At 43.1% G+C, this 25,103-nt stretch overlaps 3 protein-coding genes across 11 annotated transcripts in view; 1 reads left to right on the forward strand and 2 right to left on the reverse strand.

The window, feature by feature from the left end:
- On the reverse strand, nt 1-10,092 carry malt3 (MALT paracaspase 3). Of its 7 annotated transcripts, XM_028957684.1 has the most exons (16): nt 9,792-10,089; nt 9,422-9,670; nt 8,590-8,684; nt 8,357-8,481; nt 8,101-8,248; nt 7,720-7,898; nt 7,391-7,487; nt 6,272-6,310; nt 5,976-6,179; nt 4,921-5,098; nt 4,749-4,823; nt 4,402-4,529; nt 2,930-3,079; nt 2,355-2,509; nt 1,911-2,027; nt 1-601 (listed from the first exon to the last, which is right to left on the reverse strand). In XM_028957684.1, the coding sequence occupies exons 3-16, from the start codon at nt 8,597-8,599 to the stop codon at nt 263-265; spliced, it is 1,944 nt and encodes a 647-aa protein (XP_028813517.1). In that variant the 5' UTR covers nt 8,600-8,684; nt 9,422-9,670; nt 9,792-10,089; the 3' UTR covers nt 1-262. The 7 variants fall into 7 exon arrangements, with proteins under 7 accessions (XP_028813517.1, XP_028813522.1, XP_028813523.1 ...); XM_028957689.1 differs by having other exon boundaries at nt 7,720-7,895; nt 9,422-10,092; XM_028957690.1 differs by having other exon boundaries at nt 6,272-6,307; nt 9,422-10,091.
- Nucleotides 9,576-24,244, forward strand: alpk3a (alpha-kinase 3a). 2 transcript variants are annotated; one of them, XM_028957680.1, is made up of 15 exons: nt 9,576-10,128; nt 10,395-10,653; nt 11,105-11,143; nt 11,638-11,759; nt 12,698-12,815; nt 12,978-14,298; nt 16,333-18,526; nt 19,917-20,064; nt 20,706-20,833; nt 20,918-20,953; nt 21,044-21,318; nt 21,765-21,853; nt 21,974-22,191; nt 22,284-22,332; nt 22,837-24,244. In XM_028957680.1, the coding sequence occupies exons 2-15, from the start codon at nt 10,517-10,519 to the stop codon at nt 23,183-23,185; spliced, it is 5,223 nt and encodes a 1,740-aa protein (XP_028813513.1). In that variant the 5' UTR covers nt 9,576-10,128; nt 10,395-10,516; the 3' UTR covers nt 23,186-24,244. The 2 variants fall into 2 exon arrangements, with proteins under 2 accessions (XP_028813513.1, XP_028813514.1); XM_028957681.1 differs by lacking the exon at nt 11,105-11,143 and having other exon boundaries at nt 9,577-10,128.
- slc28a1 (solute carrier family 28 member 1) overlaps nt 24,241-25,103 on the reverse strand; it is a 6,423-nt gene continuing 5,560 nt past the window's right edge. For both annotated transcript variants that reach the window (XM_028957682.1, XM_028957683.1), the window contains 2 exons: nt 24,763-24,868; nt 24,241-24,638 (listed from right to left, as the gene is read on the reverse strand). In XM_028957682.1, coding sequence (XP_028813515.1) covers nt 24,524-24,638; nt 24,763-24,868 — 221 coding nt within the window. In that variant the 3' untranslated portion in view covers nt 24,241-24,523. The remainder of the gene's footprint in view (nt 24,639-24,762; nt 24,869-25,103) is intronic.

The following is a 25,103-nucleotide window of genomic DNA, read 5'->3' on the forward strand; positions in this document are numbered from 1 at the left end:
AATAAATCAGTTTAAATACTGTTTTCTTTTTTTTTTTTGAGGGGGGCAAAATGTGAATGTGATTGACTCAGGAATAAATAATGCCCCTTTTTCTTTTGATAAACTGAGAACTGCTTTCCGATGGTGTTTATACAATGTGTGTGTATAAATGTGTATACAAAGTCCAAACATAATGGACAAAATGTAGTACATCACTGACTTAAGTACAGGAGAGAATTAATAAAGATAAACCATTCAGTGGAACCATTCAGTATTTTAAGAGTTAAAACTGGCAGTTGCTGAAATCCTGATGCTCATTTTCATCATTTTCCTCTGGAATATTGCTGCATGCAGACGGGGGCACTCTGGTGTTGTCCCACAGATTCTCTGCCTTTCTGGTGAATGGGCGCACCACACCTCCAGACTCCTGACGTGCTGCTTGTCTGCACCAGGGAATGTTCTCAATACTCAGAACAGACGGGCCCTGCTCCAGCTGCATCCTGGGGTTCAGCATGCAAGAGGCCACTAAAGGCAGGCCAATGTCCAGCAGCTTGCTCTCGATCAGTCGTTTCCTGGATTCAGAGTCAGTATAGTGCAGATCGGTCTTGATCTCCAGGGGTTTCTGTAGAGGCAAGCAAACGCAGGAGTTTAACTTACAAAAAAAAAGCTCTGTGTTTCAGTACAGTAGATCCATGGGAATAGCATGTGTGGGGCAGTGGTGGTCTAGCGTTTAAGTGATAGGACTTGAAGGTTGCGGGATGAAATCCTGAACTGCCAAGGTGCCACTGAGGTCCCCTTGATCAAGACACCATCCCCACACAGTGCTGCCTTGGCACCTTTCATGGCTGCCCACTGCTGGTGATGGGTTAAATGCAGAGTACACATTTTGACTCTTGGTGCCGGTCCCAAGCCTGGCTTAATGGAAAAGGCTGTGTCAGGAGGGGCATCCGGCATTAAAACTTTTCCCAAATCAATTTTGCAGACAAACAGACCAGTTGTGGCAACCCCTAATGGCAAATGTATTCATGGGCATGTACCCAGATGCTTTCTTGCAAATGGTGAACTGTTTACCACAACGTCACAATCCAGAATACCTGTTTATCACAGGAAGTAGTCTTTTCAGCATTTTCATATTATACCGTTTTTCTATTAAACATGTCACGGAGTGAGCCATGATGCTCAGAGTACGCAAGTGGCCTTCTGCCGGAATGATTAAATCTTGGCTGCTTGTTACTTTTTTTTATGTATGTTTAGTATATGCTTATAAATATTTTGGGGTGTGTATTTTTGTGTTTTTGTTTTCTGTGTTTATGATATTGTAGTGTTTTTGTTCAGTGTTTGTTCGATCCAGGAGGAGGGGGTACAGTTGGGGTTACCCTGGGGCAGTGGTGGTCTAGCGGTTAAGGAAGTGGCCCCATAATCAGAAGGTCTGATCTGCCTAGGTGCCACTGAGGTACCACTGAGCAAAGCACCATCCCCACACACTGCTCCCCGGGCGCCTGTCATGGCTGCCCACGGCTCACTCAGGGTGATGGGTTAAATGCAGAGGACAAATTTCACTGTGTGGACCATGTGCTGTGCTGCTGAGTATCACAAGTGACAATCACTTCACTTTCACTGTATTAGGGCAGCTGAGACCAGAGGGAGACAGTGGTGCCAGCGAGAAAACTTTTCGTTACACTGGAGCAGGACCACGTTGGGTTAGCCTGCCCTAATTACTTTTTCATGTCTTTTGTTTTCTGTAGTTTTTTTTGTAGCACACTTCTGTTTTTATTTGCACATACACATTTGCACTTTTATCTGTCGCTTTGGGGGAAAAAATAAAGGAAGAGCACTTTTTGATACATTTTGGGCCTCGATTTTGACTCCGGACATCCTGCCATAACCAACAAAAATCCAAGAGTAAATGCGCAAGAAGTGCACTAGTGTACCTGGAGTTTCTGAAGCGAACAAAGCCTCAAGCTGCAATCAGGTTTATCAGCAATGCTCAGCAGTAGAGAGTCCATTTCACCTGATCTGTCTGGACCTGATAAAATGTCCTCCATTTCCTGCACAGATGAAATATCAGTTCATTTTTTTAATTCTGGAAGATAAATATCTAACAGCTTTAGAAACATTTCAGAGAAGTGCATTTGCAGTATGCGATCCCTACATACTATTTATTTTTAACCTCAAGAGGGCAGCAGTCTCAAAAAATATTTCAACAGCTTCCTCCACTGAGTCACAGGTGATGCAATATGAAAACAGAGCCACAGTCACACATCATTTTTACATTTGAGACGATGTTTTCACAAAGATTATACATATTTAGGTATAAGGCAACATTCCGGTGGCATTAGTAAAATCTATCCCATGACAAGTGAGCACCGACTCACCGGTCTGCTCTTCAAGTTGACTGTGCAGTCCTTGGCCCTGGGTCCCATGTCTTTCACAGTGGCAAAGACAACCAGCACATTTGAGAACAAGGCTGAGAAACTGAGTTCCACTTTGACCCCACAGGGAAACACAAGCAGTTTCCTCCCTGGTAGCACTGAAGGACATCATAAAGAGACCATGTTTATCAGGAAAGCATTCACATTTATATCAACATATTTAGTGTGATGAAACATGAGAAAAAATTAGCAACATGTTTTTTCTATTGAAATAGAAAAGAAGGAACTAATACTGTTTCACCGAGGACATTAAGTTGCAAAAAAAAAAAAAAAAAAAAAAAAAAAAAAAAAAAAAAAAAAAAAAGCACAGGAAATTGTGTGACTCCCAGTATGCAGCTTCAGTTCCTAGCACTGCTTCCTCATAGGCTGACACGCGACCTCCTCAGCAGGACAGCCAACACAATGTTCCTGTCTGCTAGTGGGACCACAAGAAAACGTCTGGACTACTGTTGTCACACTCTCACATGACCAGCCTAAACTAAAATTAACTAACGGCTAAAATAATGACAGAGCCTCACCGTTGGCTTCCCTCCAGAATGCGTCCCGTAAGCGAAGCTCCTTGGTGTGGCCGTCGGTTTGGATGGGGTCGGTGAGGGACCGCGGCTCCTTCAGAGTGTGCTTGATCTCAACCACCTGCCGACCAAACACCAACGGGTCTTTTCCCAGATCTGGAAGATAAGGAGACATCCACATATATCGCTTTATCATTGAGGCCAACGTTTGACCTTGACTGAGAAGTAAGGCAGAGTGACATCCAAAAATCCTCTTCTGACCTTGTAGACTGGTGTACATTAACGTCCATCTCTGCTAAATTTGGCATGGACTTGATTTGACCTTCAGTAATATTTTTAAGAGTGCTCTCTTCCTTGTGTTACCTTTTACATTTTGGAGGGAAGCAGTGCATCGTAACCAATAGTTTGCAAGTTATTTCTGACTGGCGTACGGTGCAAGTCAATCAAAACCCAAGACCCAGAAGATCAAAGCAGACTCTTGGCAAGCAGCTTGAGTTACACTGATAGGCGGCTCAAAGAAGCACGGTTCTCAGAAATGATCTTGGACAAAGCACTGCTGTATCTGTAGAGTTGCCTTTAATTTTAGGCATACATGTATTTAGCTCGGACAAAGGAAGAGTTTGCTGAAGGTATTTGTCCAGGAAGCCTCTGAGCTGTAGCATGGTTGGGGTCCATGATCACGGGTCATATCTCATCGCCCAACCATGGCACTAGCCCTTGTGTGATAAGCCAGGCAGGATCATAGCCCACTCATGTTCCTTTTCATGCTACACTAGGGAGGTGGAATCGCAGATCGCCTGAGGTATAACCAGCGACAGGATTAGGGTGGTGCGAGGTGGGGAGCCCACCAGTGGCCAGCTGTCCTCAGGTCAAGCGTTCTCGGGTTTCCTCCAGCCATCCTAACCCCACCCCCAGTATGCATTTCCAGAGAGTGAGGTCACATGCTATGGCAGCTCTGTCTCACAAAGCAATGTCATGTTACCAGAGAGACTGTGCAAACAAGCAAACAGGAACAGGAACGCTGGATGTTGTAGTTTGGAGGAGGATGTAAGGTGGGTGTAGTATAAGGTGACACCCTACGCTCATACTGGACTCCAGAGGTAAACATCCACACGGCAGTAGACAGGGACAAACACAGTAGGTGTCAACACCTCCCTGTCCTCAGAAGAATGTATGAGCTGATGGACACTTGCCCCATAATGATCCCAATAACTTGTTCACACTGCTTAGAGTAGTAACACTGCTTTACAACCCCACATTAATAAATATTTAAAAAGCATAATAATACCAGCATGGACCTTTCAAATGAAATGGAGTGAGTGGAACTGGTCCTAGCTGCACATCTATTAATAGTGAAGGTAAAACAGTACATAGTCAAATATGGGCATGTTTATGTCAAATGGGTTGTAAAAATCTAATCTTGTGGTGCCGTGCTGTAAAGCCAGTGGGGTGCAGTACGGAGCCAGGGGGACACCTACCTTCGCTCACCAGTTCCAGCACATGGGTGACTTTCTCTCTGAGCCGGATGTGTTTGTTAAGGTACTTGGTGAAAATTCCTGTGCTCCTCCCTCCATCCTGGACTTCAAAGGCCTCCGCATCTTCACACCTGGACATCACAGTCGTGTATGTAAATTCTCTAGAGAGTTGCTATATAGTACTGATACACTGGGGTATATATTTATATAATTCTAGCATATAGCTTTCACTTTAAATAAATGTAGCATTTCAAAATATTTCAGCAACTTAATTCATAATTAATATTAGAACATTAAAATTGGTTTGTATGAGCTGCATGCACTTGATTAGTAATCTACTATAAACTTACGTAGCATATCCATACACAGTGTTGCCCAGTGGAGCAAGAGGTTTGATCTCTGACACAGTTGGGTTCTGCTTGTACCTGAATTAGTTTCAGCTATTAATGTATCATATAAAATCATATAAAACACCATCAATGTAATATCCAAACTGCTGGTCAACCATATGTCTGCACGTACCATTTCCTGCACGTGTCCAGCAGGATGACACTGAGCACAGCCTGCTGCTCTTGCATCCTCTGCATCACACGTTGGACACAGACGCAGTTGCCTGTGCAATAGGGCCGGGGGGCGTCGACAGGCACAAGATAGTTGCGGCCCGAGTTTTCGTACCCGTGACCCGCATAGTAAAAAATGGCTGTAAAAAAACAACAAAAAAAAGGGAAAGAATGATGTTACTCACACTCAACTACTTAAACATAAATTCATGTACATTAGAGTACATTACAGTACATAAATTAATGCTTAAAAATACACTTAAGCTTCTTTAAAATCTCAGAATTTTTTTAAGCTGAAACTGGAAGGAAGTGTAGAGTAAAGTGTGCTGAAAGGTCACAGCGTTCATGAATTCACTAATAAATGGGACAGGGCAAAAGTGGCATTTCAGTGCTTAATACTTAAATCAATTCACATTTCCATCGTAAACCTCTCACTCTCACCATATGCAACAAGTCTGTGTATTGTTTATTGCAATGTTAATAAGAGATGTCCTAAACACGTGCATACCACTGAATGAAGTACACAGGTCAGGTTACATAGGTACCTAGGGCTTCACCATGAAAAATGAATGACGCAAGCCTGATCAGTAGAGTTAAATGGCTTTTACAGCGGCTCTATAAATCTGTCAGAGAGTGAGTGTGCTGGGGGCTCTCGGAAATGGCTAAACTTAGCAAGGCATGTGGCCACCACAAAAACCAGGCCCACAGTTCTGCTTTCCGCTGAACATGTAGCTGCTACATCACATTCACAAAAAAACAAAGATGTGAGGCAAAAGAGGTCGATAAGCCCTGGAACCTATAATTTGTGCTTTTATCTTGTGATCTTAGATAAATTCTGTTCCCAGAACATAATAATAAATATAAGTAAATATGGGTTTATGGCTATACATAGGCAATTATCCATATATATGGAACTGCTTAAACCAAGTTAATTAACCACACTTCTTGAATTCATGAATCCTGAACACATGATGTGTGTCCTTTTCAAACTTGTGATTCCTCTTTTCTATGACTCACCATACACGCCCTTGACTAGGAGTTGCAGAAACCTCTCAATGGCGGCATCCATCTCTGCCCTGCTCAGGTCCAGCAAGGACACGACCCTGAAGTCCAGCTCCAGGAGCAAGTGGGCCAGCTTGTGGACATCCATGGTCGGCGCCATCAGGTCGGGGTGGTGAGAGTAATTAAGGTTCCCTATCAGCAAGGCTACTTTATCCGTAGCTAGACACAGATATGACAGAAACAGAAAAACCCTTTGAAAAAAAAATCCCATTCCAAAGACCCGCTCTCATTTCCCAGGGTTAGAAACATACCTCTTAATTCTGATGCTTGAGGTGGATCAGGCTGTACTGCTGAAAGGGAAAAATGAACAATACTATTTTTCTTCATCATGTACCAAACGTTGTATAAGGACTGATGTCCTTTTAAGCTGTGAGCCAGATGCTTTGCAGTGGTGGTCACCACACTGTCACCACAACCACTAGTGATTAAGTATTTTAACCTAAGGTCCTCTGCAACCCAGTTGTGATCAAACATTTTGGTCATTTTTGATCGTATCAGTCAAACCACTGAAATTTTTTTTTTTTTAGTCACCAGTGCCACTGCTTTGCAAGGAGTGGTCAGATTATGGTACGTGGCAACGAATACGGCACAGTGTCAAACGAGGTACAGTTACATTCTAACAGAGTTCATGAATGGGGGGTTAAAGCCTACAACAAAGAAAAGGTGTGAAAAGCAGCGTTATCAAAACGCTCCTTTCATTTTGTTTGGCCAGTTTCACATAAGCCGTTACTGACAAAACTGTGAACTAAAACTGAAAGCGTGCTTTGATTGCTGCATTTTTGCTCATAATACCATGGCACTATACAAATCGCTGATGCAATGATGTAATAGTTATAGATTGTTATAGGCAATCTTGTGCAAGGAAAAAAAAAAAAAAAAAGTGTTATGTTAACCTGTTTATCATTTAATCCTCATTAAATGACAAACAGGATTTTGTGACTGAAGCTGACACAATGAAATTTTCAGTTGTACATTTGGTTAAATGAAGATTAATGTGCTACAAAAGTGAACCCCGATTTCCTTCTATGAATAGACAAAGGCGGCCTTGTTTCACACCAAAATATCACCTAGTTGCAGAATATGACTTCAAGAAAGGGGGAAAGTCCCTTTGCTCCTCCACTGAAGTGGAAATACCCACTTCATGGAATATACATGAGTGGGCAGTGCAACCTTATCTATCCTTTTTCCCTTTTTAAAGTGGTGAGAAACCGTATCTATGTAACGCATCTAAATTCCGCAGTCATCTTTTTGTTGTGGTTTTCCTTCAGAACCATATGTGCTACTTCCTTTCCCAAAGAAAATGAGGGCTTTGACGCTTCATGTCAGCTCTTTGATGGCACAGCCGTAAATTCAAAAAGAAGTCTTCTTACCAACTTCAACGTCTGCTGCCTCTGTCCAAGTCTCTCCGTTTACATTAGACACACAGCACAGATAGGACCCAGAATGCTCGGCACCGGCCTTCTTAATCTACCACAACAGCACACACAAATATTGTTTAGTACATTGTCATCTGCAACGTGCTCTAACCAATCACAGCCGAGGTTAAGGATTAACCAGGTGTTGAAAAGAAATACTTGGAAATCTTCACATGACAGTGTTGTCACATTGCTGGCCTTCGGGCGGCCCATAGGGGAAGATATATAGGCGAGAAGCAAACACGATGACCTCGGCACAGCTCTTTAGCCGCCGTCACCTTTACCTGCAGCGTGTCGGTAGTCTCCCCCTGCAGAGGCTGCCCATTTCGGTACCACTGGTGGGTGGGAGGGGGTATTCCAAAAGCAGCGCAGGTCAGGGTGAAACGCTCTCCTAGCATGACCGTCTGGGGGTTGGGGTGGAGCGTCATATGTGGCTCGCCATCCCACTCTGCAGGGAGCTCTGCTACAAAACACACAATATGTTCCAATATATTATATCAGATATCGCGCGGGCAATCAAATCGGATTATTTTATTTCATTTATTGTTGGGTATCTGTTTGTGTGTATTTTTATTCCCAATTTGTGCTCCCATGCCTTTCAGATTTTGTAGGTCAGGCATTTGTCTGCTGTTGTCAGTCTCATTAGCTCGACTGACGCATCATACCTGATGTACCATTATCCAGGACCTTCACCTTGACCCAGTCGGTGAAGGCACAGTTGCAGTACTGGTCACTCACTCGGCAGACATAGGGCTGGGAGCGCTCTGGCCGGAGAACCAGGTCGGCTTGGGTTGCGCCAGTTTCTTGAACGACCTGAATCACACGCATGGTTTGAATGAGCAAACACTTTAGCTGGTTTCAGCTAACATTGGTCCAAGACACAACAGCCGCTGTTTAGCTGCCGGACGTTCGTCAGCGCACCTTCCCCTTGTTGGATTTGAACCACTGGTAGCTGAGGGGACCGGTCCCTTTGGCCTGAACACTCAGAGTCACCTTGTAGTTTGGTGGGACGCATGCAGACACAGGATGCTTTACAACAACAATACCTGAAAATGATTTAGATCATTTTTTTTTTTTTTTCTTCAGATATTCAGTTTTCTGAATATTTAGAGAGATGAAGATGTGCTGGAATATTATACTGGAAGAGTACTCACCACCGATCATGATTCTCACAACTTCATCTACAAAAGGAGGGATGAGACGGCACACATGCTGCTCTCCATGAGAAGTCAAGCATTAGTCCATTGAACTGAAAATGTAAAAAAACTTTTAACAGAGTCACTGTTAAAATGTACTGACCATTCAGCCATCGATAAGATCAGCATAAAGATGGAAAATCCTGTGTGATGAAGACCCTCCACTATTACAACACGAATAAAGGAATCTTGTGACAGCTCGGTTATCACTTCTATTTTCGCCTGGAATACAGAATGTGGTTTCGAACACTACTGAATACTTGTTGATAGAAAAACATGTGCGAGACCTGCAGGGATCTGACTAAACGTTTATTAAGGAGACATTTGGGTGAAATGATGTGTGAATTCGTGTAAAATAAATGAAACCAGGTCTCTGTACACCCTCAAATCAACCAAAGGCACATTCATACATTCAGTATTTACTGAATACTTTAATTACTACAATTACTACAAGTGTAAAACTGGCATAAACTCTGACCGGCTCACGAACAAAACAAAAAAAACCTTTAAAAAGTAAACTCGGAATTTGGCTTTTTCATCAATGAGGAGTCCATCGAACGAGTTTCACCAAAGGGCTTGAGACCTTTGCAGGATTTGTCGCCGGGTGCAGGAATGAAAACGTTCATCACCGTGGCTCGTTAACCAAACGTTCTCCGATATCGGGGCTCCTACGTTCCACGGACCGGTCGTGACCGTGAAATAGAACGATACGGAGTTTATATCCGCCGTGTTTAGCAGCCTGTACGAGTTCTAACACGGAGTTGTACTAGAACCGCGACGTGGAGCCTACCTCTCTCTCTCTCTCTCTCTCTCCGTTCTCTCTCCGCCCGCTCCGGAACGGTTCTGCTGAGGAACCCGCGCGGAACAGCGCGAGACGCGCCTTTCCCGGAACCGTCGCGCCCGCCCACCAGACCGGGCTGCTCTTCCGCCGCCGCCGCCGCCGCCGCCGGGGCAGAGGAGGTGGGGAGACGCGCCGCGACGCGCGTCCCGTTTCATTTGTTTCACATCAACGTCACACGTTACTTCACCGGACTGTTTACTGCAACAAGTGACAAACATCACGGCAGCTCGGGCTGTCACGTGACCGCTCTTATGTTTGGGGGGCTGCTGTGGACCCCGTCCCACGGGCTTTTCAGGTTCGGGCCCCAGAGGAGACTCACGTCTGAAGTGGAAGTGCTGACTGTCCTGTTTTTCGTTGTTGTTGTAGTTGTTGGTCACTGTAGATCAGGCCCAGACTGTCGTACGTCCCCATATTCGTGGGAAGATTAGGAGTGGTGTGAGCTATAATGTATTTCACCTCTGCCTTTTTCCTTGGAATCTCCTCTCGGACGCTGGATGGACGGCTAGTTTCGGAAAATGTGATGTGCGCCTGTGCCTATTTGAGGGCCTGCTATAAATAGGGTCCTGCTGGCACCACATGCTCGCCTAGGACTGACAATCACTGCGCCTTGCTCCTGGGACAGCAGCCTGCCGAGGACACCGACCGGAGCTCGAATGGTGAGTTCCCCGTAACGATTTCTCATTTCCCCAACGCACGTTCTGAACGGATCCGGCGTTGTTCTGCCCGTCACAGACAAAACCAACCAATAAATGGAGCACTGTAGGCCAAAGTAGTTTCCTATTTATAACTCGGCCAAATGCACAATCTCTAGCACTTCAACAAAACCTTTCGCCTTTGTATTGTAGTAAATTGGCAAAAGCCATGAGAATAATAATTGTGTGTGCAGAACTTTCTCTGAACCACGACTGCCTCCTTTTTCCAGTGTCCACCGTACTGAAGACCTCGCCGTTTTTTTTTTTTTAAACACGCCCAACAAACTCGAGAGAAAGGAATTTGGAATTAAAAACCACAGGAAAAAAAAATCCTTTATTTGTTTTGTGGATAATGACGTCCCGGAGGCCCATGACCCGTTCTTACTCGGGCAACGGGAGGTCCAACAGCCAAAATGGGGAAGAGATGTCATCACCCAACGTGCGGGCAGACAGTCGTAACTATCTGTCCAGTGTCAGGCCTGAAAACAGGTACAGCGTTTTTTCTATCCATATCATATATGATGACATTTTTGCTTTTTGGTGACAATACGTCTGTACCTTTGACTGTAAAATAATCTCTTGCGACAAATGCAAAACCTAATTCTGGACAATAAAGTCTTTCTTTAGAGCATTCATGATGAAATGCATTTTTTTGCTGTTCTTGTAAAGGAAACAATTGTATAAGATGGAAAATAAGGCTATGCTCATTTAGCCTAAAAGTTGGTGCCATAATCCTGTGACAGCGGTTTAAAAATGTCATTTTGGCCTCTGAAGACCATTATAAAAGATCTGTCTGTCCTCATGCACGATAACCGAGTCGCTTTTTCATTCAGCAGAGGTTCTGGAGAACTATAAAATGAAGATTTTCAGGATTTGCAGGAGTTAAAACGCGTTTGTAGACATGTCTGATGAGTACCCTCTTGATTTCCTTTCTAAATAGCTACTCAAGCCACAGGTACTCTCACTACAGACCGGCGAGGTAATGTTAATCTTTACCATGTCACATCCCTAACTGCCGCCCTAACAGCCTCCCCTAACCGCAAGTCCCAAACCCGGACAAAATGAAGGTTGTCTCCTGTTTCAGCAAATAAGGAACAGCAATTGGTGTCTTCCATATATAATTTTTTTTTTTTTTACCCGGCCCCCACCCCCAGTAAACCGAGATGTTTGTTCTGCTTTTTGTGTCTTTAATGAGTGCGATGTTCAGCTTCACCGTGGACAAGCTATAAAAGTGGGATGAAAGCGAATTTGGTTTTGTTGCTGTTTGTTCTGTATTTTTTTCCCCCCACCGTCTATAAAAGAGTTTTAATATCCCTTTGTTCCCTGTCAGTAATAATAATACTAAAAGTAATGCAGCATTTTGTTTTATCTTCTGGTCCAGCTGGTATAACTGCATTTATTGCAGCCATGAGGATCTCTGCATACTTTGTAGTTGTAAGTGTCATGTCGTGTCCCTGTCCACGTTATCTTTAGGAGCACATTTTGTTCGGTGATGTCGCAGCTCACTGAGGAAACCCAGCCAAGCTTTGAGACGACTTTAAAATCCAAGGCAGTGTCAGAATCCTGCAACGTGAAGTTTACCTGCGTTGTCACAGGTATCACTCTAATCTTGTTAAACATGCTTTGCACCTCGCCTTCGTTATTATGTAGTTATGTTAACAGTATATTTAGCTGAATTTCCTGGGCAATACATGGTGATATGGAACTTTATACTTTTCAACAATTCAGGGTACCACAAACAGAAATGAGCTGGAGCACAACACCGCTAACCCTGTGTGCGCTCCATTTCTGCGTATACCCTCCATCGGCCACCGGCAGAAACGAAAGCAGACAGCAAGTGGTTTGCCTCAGAAATGGAAACCTCACAGCCAGAAAGTTTAGTTTCCTACCAGCAAGTACAAAATTGGATCTGTACTGCAAGACACCCCAGGCCTTTTTTAAGTAGCCCATTTGTGAGAGTGCTATATGGGCCAGGGGGCAACCCTTTTGTCTTTGTTTAGAATTGCACAAGTCTGTAAAAATTGATTTTATATTAATGGAACATTTTCTAATATACATTTCTTCAGAAACGATTTAATATACAATATTTAATATACAATATTCTCTCTCAGTGAACTGGGAAAATAATTACACATTCTTTTTATCAGATTGCTGCTATTGTCAGATTTCTTATTTTGTAACATATTTTCTGCCAGGAAAGGACAGAGTTGATGCATATAAAGCCAAACATACCATGCAAACCAGGAGTTTGGGCCCAGTCTATACAATTAATAAAATTAAATTAAAGCTTTTTTGTTAATAAAACCAAGAAAGCATTTAAAATTTAACTTGGTAGTTAAATTATGCATTACAAAAAGTATAAAATTATGCTTGCACTGTATCTTCTTACATTACATTTCAACAACCAGTAAATTACATTTAAAATACATGTGCTATTGTAATGGATTTTTCGGATGTTTGGTCCAAACCTCTGCAGTCAGTTTTTTAAATGAATGTGAACATGTGAACGATTCTTCTTCCATGATTCCTGCAGGCTACCCGGCCCCTGAAATTACCTGGTATAAAGACGATGCAGAGTTGGACAGATACTGTGGTCTCCCCAAATACGAAATTTTCCACAGCGGAAAATCCCACACACTCCACATTTACAAGTATGCTATGACGCTGCTTTGTCACATTTTCCAAAGCGGTTTTGGTCACGTTCATGCTGTCATCTTATCATTGACAACACAAAGAGAATAGTTATACTTTCACTCAATAGGAAACCCAAAAGTGTAACTATTTACTCACTAAGTTTTCCTGCTATTTTTCAGTTGCACATTGGATGATGCAGCTATTTATCAGGCCTCGGCCAGAAACAATAAAGGCATTGTGTCCTGCTCCGGAGTACTGGAGGTAGGAGACATGAATGAGTACAAAATTCACCAGAGGTTCTTCGCCAAGCTGAAGCAGAAAGCTGAGAACAAGCGCAGAGAACAAGAGGAGAGCCGACGGCGTGGCAAAGAGAACATCCAGCAGGAGCAGCTCAACGCGCTGAGCCAGGACCGTATCCTGAGGAAACGCAGGTCTCCCGGTGGGACCGACCCTCTCAGCTCACCGCCTTCTGCGCAGGAGGAGGAGGAGCCTATCACTACCCAGGAGGTCATGGTTGTTGAGAACCCAGTTGATGAGACAAATGGCGCAGTGGTTGGCAAGACTCCAGATATGGTCAAAGAAAACCAGGACAGTAATCATTTGCCTAATGGGGTTGAGATTATCTCCAGAAGCTCCCCAACCAAAGAGAAAATGTCTAAAAAGAAGATCAGGATATCTAATGGATTTGATGAGGGCACAGTCATCAGCAGCCAGAGCTCAGGAAAAGACAAAGATACTAACAGTGAGGGCATCAGCCTGGCACAATACCTCACCGAGACTTTACAGTCTCAGGCCAGAGAGGAGTCTGCACGATTGCATGAAACTATGGAAGTGGATTCTGAAAGGCAACATGAGAGTGACAAAGAACATGCCAAAGTAAGAGAGCGATTAAGAGATGAAGAAAGACAAAGGGAGAAAGAGAGAGAAAGGTTAAGGGAGTCAGAGCAAACAAGAGATATAGAGTTGTCACCAAAGGCTGAGTCAAAACGTGGAGAGTCCAAGCACTCGGCGAAAAAGGAGTCTGAGTCCAAGTCTTCCATCACCTCTGTGTTCTACTCATTGAAGGACATTTTCTTTGGGAAGAATAAGAAGGACTTAAAGGCTCCCGAAGACTCAAAAGGATCCCACCAGAGCCACATGGTGAGTGAGGAGGTGTTACTGCCGACTTCCCAGATCAGAGTGACACAACCAGATATTCCATCAGGGGTCAATAATGCAATTCCTGAAGCAGCAGTGACGATGGAGGTCGATGAACCTGCAGGCCTGCACTTGAATAAAGAGCTAGCACAACAAAGTCCTTCACCACAAGAAGAGCCAGTGGTGCAAGAAAGCTTAGGCTTATCTAATGTCCATGGAGTTACATTTATAAACACAGACTCAGACACAGCTCCTGAGAAAGCATCTGAGGATTTGAAACACCTTTCTGAGCAACAGACAGAGATACCTGGAGATGGGAAGAATAAAGTGGTTCCCACATCCTCACCTCCAATGCCATTCAAGGTGAGTGCAGTTCATTTCTTTGGATTTTGTCTTTCAAGTTCAAGGACCTACTTCACAGCCGGCAAGCACTCGGGGATATTAATAGATGCCACATTTGTGTGACAAGACTTGAGTTTGATGACACCAAGGCCTGGCCAAGATGACATGAATTATGTCTGCAAAGCACATTGCATTGGCGATAGAACATTGAGATAATTATGATCATTCTGTATCTGTGGCTTTTTGCATTGCGGTATTGCAGTGCAGTAAAAAATACTCTCGTGTATTTTTTTTGCCGATATTAGAACTTAAATGCCATTCATTACGCATTAATTGATAGGTACTTTACTCAGCTGATTAGAACAGCCTATTGTAAGAACTGGCACACTGGCATTTTGAAATGGAAATGAAAGTCTTTCTGTGCCATAAAGGGAACTATCAGCAGTGAGAGGTCAACTCTGTGTCAACTCTGAGTAGTTTTATCTACAGTAGACATGGGCATGGGTTTCAGTGCGTCACCAGCACCGGAGAGTGGTTCTACTCACAATGCAGCAGACCACACGGGTATGAACACTTCCACCCTCGCGTCACATTAGGCAGTGCATTCTTCACTCCTTTCTGCTCTATTATTATATTACAATTTTGTCAGGAAACGTTTAACTTGAATGTACAATGGAGACATGCATAGATCAGTAAGCAGAACAAACTGTGGGAAAAGAGCCTGAGTATGAAAGCAAAGCCTCTTTACATTGTCCAGATGCCTAGCTGCCCCCATGTCTTAAAATAAACTTGTTTCTCATCCCTACTGAAGACAACATCACCATACAAAGAGTGAAAAAAATGCTCCTCCGATATTTTTGTAGAAGACCCAATTGCATGCCGCTGGTAATCTGAACATGTGAACCGTGTTTAATTAAACTAACAAGGAGGAACAGGTGGAGGAATTTATTTTACTGATTACAGTAATTGTTTAATTTTATATTCCTTTTAAAATTCATAATGCATTCATTCCTAAACAATCTGACCTTTGTAACTTCATGATTTTTAAGTGAAATCCTTGCAGTAAGTAAGTGGGACATAATAAAGGCACAATACATTAGACATACGTAGGGAAAGTTTTTCATGCTACTAAGAGGCCAAGGGAACAATTCTTGTATTTAGTGAATGAAAACAGGACGCTATGTCAGATCAGGCTGTGGTCTTCATGTGCCGTTCGTGAAATGTCAATTATGCCACTCTGGTTCGCCTCAAGATCTCTACAAGTGCTTCTGCTTCATAAAACTCAAGCTTTTTCTCACGCAAAGCACCTGTGAAGTTTTTCCCCATAATGTGGAACTGCAACCATCATGTCCTACTCTGGCCAGTTAATAGTAGCCTTTCTCGTGGTTTCTCGATTGGTAGCAAGGACAAGCATTCTATATTTCACTAACTGATTCATTCATTTATTTAAAATCCTTGAATGGATTTGGCCCAAACAAAAACCATCTGAATGATTCCCATTTTGCCAATCCCATTTTGAATTAAATCATGCCTTTCCTGAACCTGTTGTGGCACAATTGCAGTGATTAGTAAAAAGATTTGTCCTGTTTAATTGCATGCTTTATGATTCTTGATTCTTGAGAATATCAGCATCCCCCAGTCCTATTTTTACTGCCTTATCCTCGACATACTTCCTGTCACGTTTTAAATACTTCTGCTTTGCATTCATTCCATAACCGGAACCCCAAACGCAAGGTGTGAATGAACGAACGCTTGTTGAAAAGAGGAAGATTCCATGTGCTTGGGGTCGGTGTATTTTAGTAACTGAAACTACATTGGCAGGTTTGACTCTAGGCCAAGATCAAATTCTCTTATTATGTACAGTGGCAAATGCAGCCCTTTAACACATTCTGGAACACATGACTGGTTACTTACTAGTGCTACAATATATAGTCTAAAGGGCAAGTTACATTACTTGAATTGAAACTTCAGTGATGCGTTCAACATAGTCAAGTGGTTAGCCTACAGTCTTTATCTTTTTTTGATGTGTAACAGTCGTGCTTTCTGCATTTTAAGGCAACAGATGACCATACACAGACCAAATGGCATGAAACACCTGTATTGGAGGACTCATTTACTGGGCCACTTGAGTCTGAAGCCACAGATTTTGTACCCATGATGAACCAGGTTGCAGAAGACACTGGAGGTATTCCTGCAACTGTTGAAGGACAGCAGGAAGCCCTCCCGTCAGGACAAGGGGCATCCGACCTGGAAAGTGCAGCAAGCTTCACGACTCCTTCAGAGATGTCTGTCAAAGTACCTGTCACAATAACTACCATGGAACCCATGGCTCAGGAGGATCTGCATGTGGAGGACCTGAAATTACATGAAAGGGTGAACCCTGTGCCAATAGATGGTCAAGAGAAAGGCAAGTCTGAAATTACAGATGTTGGAAGTGTTTTGGTTGATCAATATGATATAGATGAACAATATATGGAATCTGCTGATTCTGAAGAAAGCAATGGAGGGATGTATTTAGAGAAAAATGAAGAGACTGAGAAATTGGTTGAGAAGAAGTTAAGTAGAAATGACCAACCATTTCAAAACACATATAGCCCAAAGGAAAAGACCCTTTTGTCTCCTGAGATGGAGGTAAGAACGGAGTATAGTCAAGAGAACATTCTCCCTATACCTACATTGTTGGTCCTTTTAGAGGAAAGACATGATATTGGTGTTGATGATCAAGCAAAAAAATCCAACCTCCCTCCTCAGCAATCAGCTGATTTGGAGGAAATGGAGACTGAAGAGAGCAAAGATTTACTAGAACATGCTGAAGTCAGCAGTCATGGTGAGTCAACAATAGTCATAACGCCTCCTAATTCACAATCTGAAATAGTCACAGAAAACGCAGGTGTCCTCGAGGAAGCAGAAAAGGCTATGCCTGAAATCAAAGTGGTGGTAAGTGAGGAACCATTGGTTCAAAAGGACGTGGAGACTGAAACTCCCGATTTGGCCTTAGAAGAGGCTCCACCAATGAGGGTCACTCTTGATGAGGAGCAAGAATGTGTTAACGTTGCAGTAAACTGTTTTACTGAATCGGAGGAAGTGCTAAGACCCCCAGCAGAGGCAGAGGAACATTTATTGGATAAGGATAACTCTGATTCACAGACATGGACTCATGACGAAGGAGTTGAAACGTCACACTCATCCAGCTCTGAAAACAGAGTGCTTGCTTTACCAGCAGAAAATCTCCCCACTACACCACAAAGGGCCCCGGGCAATCATGTCACAACACTTAGTGCAGGAATTCAGGAAGTTGCTCAACAGAGTCAGGAGCAAGGTGAGTGTGATGGACAGGAGCCAGCGGAGATCAGCACTGGGTGGAGCAGGAAAAAAGACTCTTCTATCCCTATGATAAGTATTTCACCCACAGATTATGAGGTAACTTCAATATGTGTTCAAGACACGTCACCAGACACAGCTCCAGCCACAAATGTGGAGATACCTAAAACGCCCGTTTTTGATATTCCTCCTATCTCTGTCTCATGTGTTAAGAGCACTGCTGACACAAGTGAGGGTGAACTAAAACAGTCATTAACGTCCATTCTCAGAGGAGTTAAGGAGACACTTGACAATGAAAGTGGCAGTGTTAAATTAGAGTCTCCAGCAGTAGAACAGAAGAGCGTGACCTCACACAAAGAGCCAGAAACTCAGGTGGACCAGCTCCAGAAAGACAAACCAGTTTTGGACAAACTTGCCGTGAAGCCTCCTGTGGCCCCTACAATGAGTCCCTCTAGTCTGCGGCGACTGCTGGCCAAGAATAACTCCAGTTCCGAAACTGCACTAACCGGAGATCCAGACAAGAAAGGAGAAGACAGTGGAGGCAGCACCCCGACTTCATCACTCTCTTGTGAGAGCAGCCCAAAACTCAGACGCAGAGACAGTCTCACCCTCATCCGATCAGCCACCCCAGAGGAGCTGGCCTCCGGTGCCAGGCGCAAGATCTACCTCTCCAAAATGAAAGACGACACCGAAGGCTCTCTAGACAATCAAGGCAGGAAAGATGCCCCTTACATGTCACCCAATCAGGCCCGCCGAGCGGCCTTCCTACAAGCCCAGGCGGCCGGGCAGCAGACGCCTCCAATGGAGCGGCGTTCACCCCTGTTGAGTCGCAGAAAGGCCACATTGGAAGTGCCTAAGACCCAGGAGACACCAGAGACAACAAAGGGCACCAAACCGACAGAGCAGGATAAACAGGACCCTTTCAAAGGTATAAACTGTTATAGTAACTCACCAGCATTGAAGACAGTGTATATATTGATCAGCCATAACATTAGATCCACCTGCCAAAAACTGTGTAGAGTCGCTTGGTACAACCAAAACAGTTCTCCCACTAGACAACGCAAACCCACCTTTGTGGTATTCAAGATCCAAGATTAGATTGATCTAAGCTTTGATGCGATGAAAAGCTTGACAGGAAATGAAATCTTGGGAATCTAAATTAAATGTTTAATTGGTCTTATTGGTCCCCTTATACTGTATCTGAAGTCTCTTTCCAAAATTCAGCTGTGGTTCAGAATTACAGCCGCACAAGTCACACAATGAGATTTTCCCCAGGATGTGCAGTTTCTGTGTCTGTACCTTTAAATGCTAATGAAGAGGACAGAGGTGGGATGAGGAGGAAATTTTTAAATCGAATAAGCATACTGCAATGCTTCACACTTTTGGAAGCCATGACGGTCGGTGAAGATAATGTTTTAGGGGAGGGGTGGGAAATTCTCTAAGTGGAAAAAGCATGACAAACGAGAGTGAACCTTTTCACTTATGACAGCAAAAGGGGACAAATTCCAGATCTGACCGTCTGGGCTGCTGCTCTCTGAATGGTGAAAACTCTTTACCCCTATCACAATTTCTAGCCACTGCAGGACCATAGACAGGCTAGGGGAACTCATAATAATCTTAAATAATCTCACAAAGTGAATTTTTTTATGATTGGGACCTTTAGTTCAGCAGATAAGGCCACCTTCATCCAGTGCTATATGGTAGACCCCTGGCATTAACATGTGTCCAGTGGACATGTGTCCACTTTAGGTAGAGGACACAATTCAGCATGGTCACTCAGTGTCTTTTGACACCTCTCAATGATTGCGAGTATTAAGGTTTGAGGACTCATTCCATCAGAGAGCCCTAGGGACAAATGATTCAGTCATTGGTTCACAACTTGTCCTCCCTTGGACCACTACATTCCTGGAAACTCTCCACTGGACCAGTCATGATGGACGGTCATCGGTCATGATGGAGTGATCACATTTTAAGCCTAGGCATTCAGATCCTTATTTTCTGCTTCCTTATATTCTCCTGCTTTAACTTCTGGAACTTGACAACGACAAGTGCTATTGCATATTTAATATAAGATAATATAATATGTGCATATTCTATATGGTCAATAATATAATATGTGCATATTCTGGTCAACCTTGTTAATTCATTATTGTCCATGGACATGTATGATGAAGGTTTACTATACAGGCACCATCAATAGATGTAGAGGAAGTGGTAACATTAGCATACTGTATATCTTTACCTTGTTGCATTTGTCGGGCTACCCCTTCACCCTGTCCTCCACTTCCCCCCAAACCCCCACCAACTTGCTCCACCAGCTCCTCAGGTTATTCGCAAGATCAGGGGAGAGCCCTTCTCAGATGCCACTGGACACCTGAAGCTCTGGTGCCAATTCTTTAACGTGCTCAGCGACTCCTTCATCAAGTGGTACAGGGATGAAGTAGAGCTGCTGGAGGTGAAACGAAGGTAAAGGCCAAAATCATGCCAAAAATCTAATCAAATTGAACACCACACCTCTCCACAGTATTGTCATGGTCTCATAGAAAAAATGTTTAGTCAAGTTTTTTTTATTTGCATGCAGGGACACCTTATAATATGGTACCAATGGTCCCTCACTTACCTCACCAATTTAAAAAAATTATGTGGAGATCCCTTCCAGATATTGTCTTATATTTAATGAGTGAGGGGTAACAAAAAAAAACAAACACTGATCAAATCCATTGTGGATCTTCAAATAAAAATGTTATTTGCTACACAACTTTAAAGTAATATAAGTTAATCTAATGCATATTAACAAACAAATTATTAAAGCAGTATTGAGACGGTATGGGTATATAAATATAGATATCTCTGCCCATGTGTCCTTGAACCCCACAGCTGCATTGCATTGAGGCGAAGCAGCCAGACACAGCACCTGAAAGCTGATATTGCTCTATTTCGCCATCGCTACAGAACATTAAAGTCTAAATTTGTGTCACCGGGAGCCACGTCAGCAAAGCACCCTCAAACATTGATGTTAGCACACGCAGAGCACATGTATTTGTTGCTTTGTTACAGCGCCCTCTTGTGGTTCAATGCTTCGCCTGATTTTATTCTGTCTCCACCAGTGCAGGAGATGAGAGTCCGTTTGCATTGGCCATTGTCCAGGCGTCCAGCAGAGACTGTGGTGTTTACACCTGCACAATCAAGAATGATTATGGCTCTGACACCACTGACTTCCTGCTCAGCCCTGACAGTAAGTCCTCCGAATAAAAAACCCTCATGAAATAAACCAATGGTTTAAAAATGACTTAAAAAAAGACACATTTCTTTCTCACAGTACTGACAGAACTGCTTTTAAAAGAAGATACTGAGGGTAAGCAAGAAACACGTTTGTGATGGTGGGTTTACTTTAGACATCTCTGGGGATGTGACTGTTGTTCTATGTATTTCTCTCTATTCTCAGCTGGGGAAGAGATAGAAATGACGCCCTTGCTGTTTACTAAAGGACTAGCAGACTCGGGCTATTGGGGCAATAAGTTCTTTGGCCGCATCATTACACAGGAGATGCACCTGGGAGAGAGCTGCGTGCACAAGACCTGTCGGGTGAAGGTCATCTATGGCCTGGACCCCATTTTTGAGTCCGGGAGCATGTGTATTATAAAAGTGCGTAACCCCATCGCGTATGGGACCAAAGAAGAGAACAGCCTCATTGAGAGAAATCAAGAGATTATCAAACAAGTGAGTCAATTATGTTGCAAAATGGTAAAATATTGTGTCCAGACATTGTTCATGTTGTAAATGACTGTGTGAAATATGTAGCTGGAAAATTGGCTGTTAAAGTCATAAGAGATCATAAATGTAGTTTGTGTGTGTGCGTGTGTGTGTGTTTTGCCAATTTTGGGCAAAATTATGACCCACAACATAAATAGGAGGGTTAAACCACATAGAACTGTTTAGTCTGTGTATCATGGTCGTTTTTGTGTATTTTGCATTAAGGCCTTGCCTTCAGGCAGTGCAGTACTGGCAATGTAAGTTGTTGAATATGAACATGCTAAATAAAATGTTAAATAAATTATTTGCTCTTAAAACAAACATTTGCACTTAAAATAACCTTAAATAAGCCCCCTTTGACAGGAGCCACAGTTCTGTATTTTGTGTCACATGCTTTCCCACTTTCTCATTAGGAGTGTAAAGTCCAGAATACACTTCGAGAGTATTGCAAAATCTTTGCTGCTGAGGCAAGAGTAATTGAAAACTTTGGATTTGCACTAGAGTAAGTAAATATTCCCACACTTTTACATATTTGTAAGATTCTTCCAACAAGGAAAATGTTTGAGGATTCCTACATAACCCTGCTGAGATTCATTAAATGTGTGTGTATTCCATAATACAGAGTGATCCCTGTGTATTTGATGTACCGGCCTGCAAACACCGTTCCCTACGCCACAGTGGAGGCTGACCTAAAGGGGGTTTACCTGAGGTACTGCCTGATTGACGCCTCTGGAAGACTGATTTCCCGAACCACATCTGAGGTGGAGCAGAAATGTTGCACATTCCAGCACTGGATCCATCAGTGGACAAATGGCAATCTGCTGGCCACCCAGATTGAAGGTAAAATTCACTGAATTGGTACAAACTATAAAACTTTCACAGATACATTGTTGAAAGTGACTGAATAAAGGCTTTTATTGACTATTTGGCAGGTGTTGACTCTAAAATCACTAACATCCGAATTGCTACCAAGTCTAAGGGGTAAGTACGTTTCAGATTCAGTTATTATTATGTGTATTGGATTGATCTGATTTCAATGTTAAATCAGAATTCAGTATTGTCAGCTATAGTAAAAAGGGATGTAACAATGCACTGTGAATGAGCAAAAACCTGAGTTGTAATACTGTTTTTTTTACCTTGAAAAGTAAAGGTCATAATGCAATAAGCGTGTGGGACGGGACATGGCCACAATGAAAAAAGTGTTTAAGCCGCACGCTATAGCAGATTTGAGTCATGCGTATCCTAGGTCACACTGGCCCTTCTCCTTCTTTCATCGAAACATCCACCACTGTGCTGGAATCCATCTACAAAGAGATTTTTTTCCTCTAGTTTAAATTCCTTTTTGTGGTTTTTAAAAAACGTTAGAAAAATTCAAATCACATCGAATGACAATTTGAGTGCATCGTTCCATCCGTACTGGCTGGACAGTCCTAGTGCTGGGTTACTTAACTTAGCATGAATGCTAACAGTACCCCGATGTCACAGGTATCAGGGCCTGACAGAAGAAGCGTCTCCAAAAATGCTCGAGCAGTTCCTGACCCAACATCAGTGTAACTACTACTGTGGACTCCTGGGACTTCGCCCTCTCAAGTCCGTGGATTCCCTGCAGCAGCCCGCTAAGATGAAGGGGTCCAGAAGCCCCCTGCTCAATCGAAAAGTGGGCACGGGTTCGTCTAGTCCCCAGCTGCAGAAGAAGGGACTGAGCAGCCCCCAGATGGCCAAGAAGAGCAGCACCAGCCCAAAGGTGGCCAGGAAAACTGGGGAGACGGAGGACACCAACGCTCCTACCAAGCATAAGACTGTGGAAATTCCCAAGACCGTGAGAATGAGGTAGAAATGACAACTAAACTAAAAAAACCGGGGACAACAAACACCCCACCTCTTCATCTTGGAAACTGTTTATAATGTCTATTTTTAGAATGATGCAAGTGTGAGTTTGAAGGTGAGAGTAACACTGACTCAAAATGTGACTGAGATTGTGACACACGGGGGACAAGATGACTGTAGACAGGGTCAATGGCCAGCATTGCTTTGCAGAGGTTACGCAATTTAACTGCACATTACCCAGAAGCCAATCAGTGACAATAATCGGAGAAGCACTTTATCCTGCCCTTCCAGTTACGCAATCTCCTCAGAAATACCTCTTTCCGACAAACCCCGAGCGGATTGGCCCGTTCGGCCTGAGCAGGCGCTGGGGGGAAACAACGGGAGGAGCAGGAAATGTTTCCCACTGGTGACGTGTGTATGTGTGTGAGGCCTGTCATACAGTAACACCAGAGCGTAGGCGTGGTGAGTTGACTTGTGGTAGCTGCTTGCGCCGCGCTTTTGAACGTGTGTAGTGCATCACGCCCGGTTACACCCCCAGCTTCTGCAGAAGTGCGAACACTTCCTCCCGGTGTAAACACTGCTGTGTGGTGTAAAGTGAACTATATGTTAATTTATAACTGTATAAACAACTTTAAATGGCATTTTTGTTTATTTATATACATTTATGTTTCTATCTTCTCAGATTTTACAGTTTTAAAGCTGTAGCAAGGATCTTTTGGACTTTTTCTCCCTAAACCTAGACATAGACTTTCAATTAACGTCTCACATGGCAAGGATGCTATGTGATTGATTTTAACTAACATTTCAGAAATAGTTTACTATTTGATGTCATATCTGAAACACATCTGGCTTTTTCTTCAAACGTGTGACATTTTCTGCTGGTTTGTGAATGTGTGTGTGTGTGTGTGTGTGTGTGAGAGAGAGAGAGAGAGAGAGAGAGAGTCAGCTTTTGCCGGGTGTAGTTGTGTGCATCTTGTATTGTACAGTGAATGTGTTGGTAGTGTGTAACAGTTTTGTAAAATAAAAATGTATGTAAAATAATAGTTATTTTACTACTTGACCTGTAGTTGAACAGATTATCATAATATTTAATTTCATGAAATGATTTTGTATTTTCAATAGTTGTTTAAAAATCATATTTACAATTCCAAAACAAATGTACAATACTGTCATAACTAGGAAGTTAAGAACATCGTTTCTAGCAAAACATTCTTGTCCATTGGATTTAGACAGAAAAAAAATATATATATAAATTCAAGACGAACGTCATGAAGTAGCTGTTTAAATAAATAAAGCAACCGTGTCAATGACCATGTAGCACGGGTAGGACCGGTATCACTTGGCATCATGCTTCACACACTTGTTCACCATAGAGGCCGCAACACTTTGTGAAGAAAATGGTAGCATTTTGCACCGTGCTCCAAGATCCCTCAAAGGTCACGTTCCCGTTGTTCACCGTGCTGCAACAGAGCAAGCAGTAATTTCTCATGGGTGAGTAAGACGCGTATCACAGATGGCTGACCTATGTCCCCTTGCCCAGGGTGGAAACTCCCCTTTTGTTTGCTTGCTTCAGCGGAATCTTACCTTCCAAAGAGGTCATAACAGCAGGTTGCTATGTCCTGGCTTGTGCTGTTGAAAATAGATGTTTGAAACACACTAATGCAGTCCAGTGAAGGAACATAGAGGATACCTGCAACAAGCACAAAAGTAATCCCAATCAGATACAGTGGCTATGGAATCAACTAAATTAATTGCTTATTAATTATAAGGAATAGAATTAAAATATCTAGTTCGTCTGTAAAAGATGAAGTGATGCCGAATGGCCAAAGTGGCACATTTGAACCCGCAACCTTCCAGTTATAAGTCTACTTCCTTACCTGCTCCTGTGTTTGAGCGCCTAATCATTCGTCTGGCTCCGTTTGAAA

This window comes from Denticeps clupeoides, chromosome 17, assembly GCF_900700375.1.
Source record: "Denticeps clupeoides chromosome 17, fDenClu1.1, whole genome shotgun sequence".
Classification (NCBI taxonomy): Eukaryota; Metazoa; Chordata; class Actinopteri; order Clupeiformes; family Denticipitidae; genus Denticeps; species Denticeps clupeoides.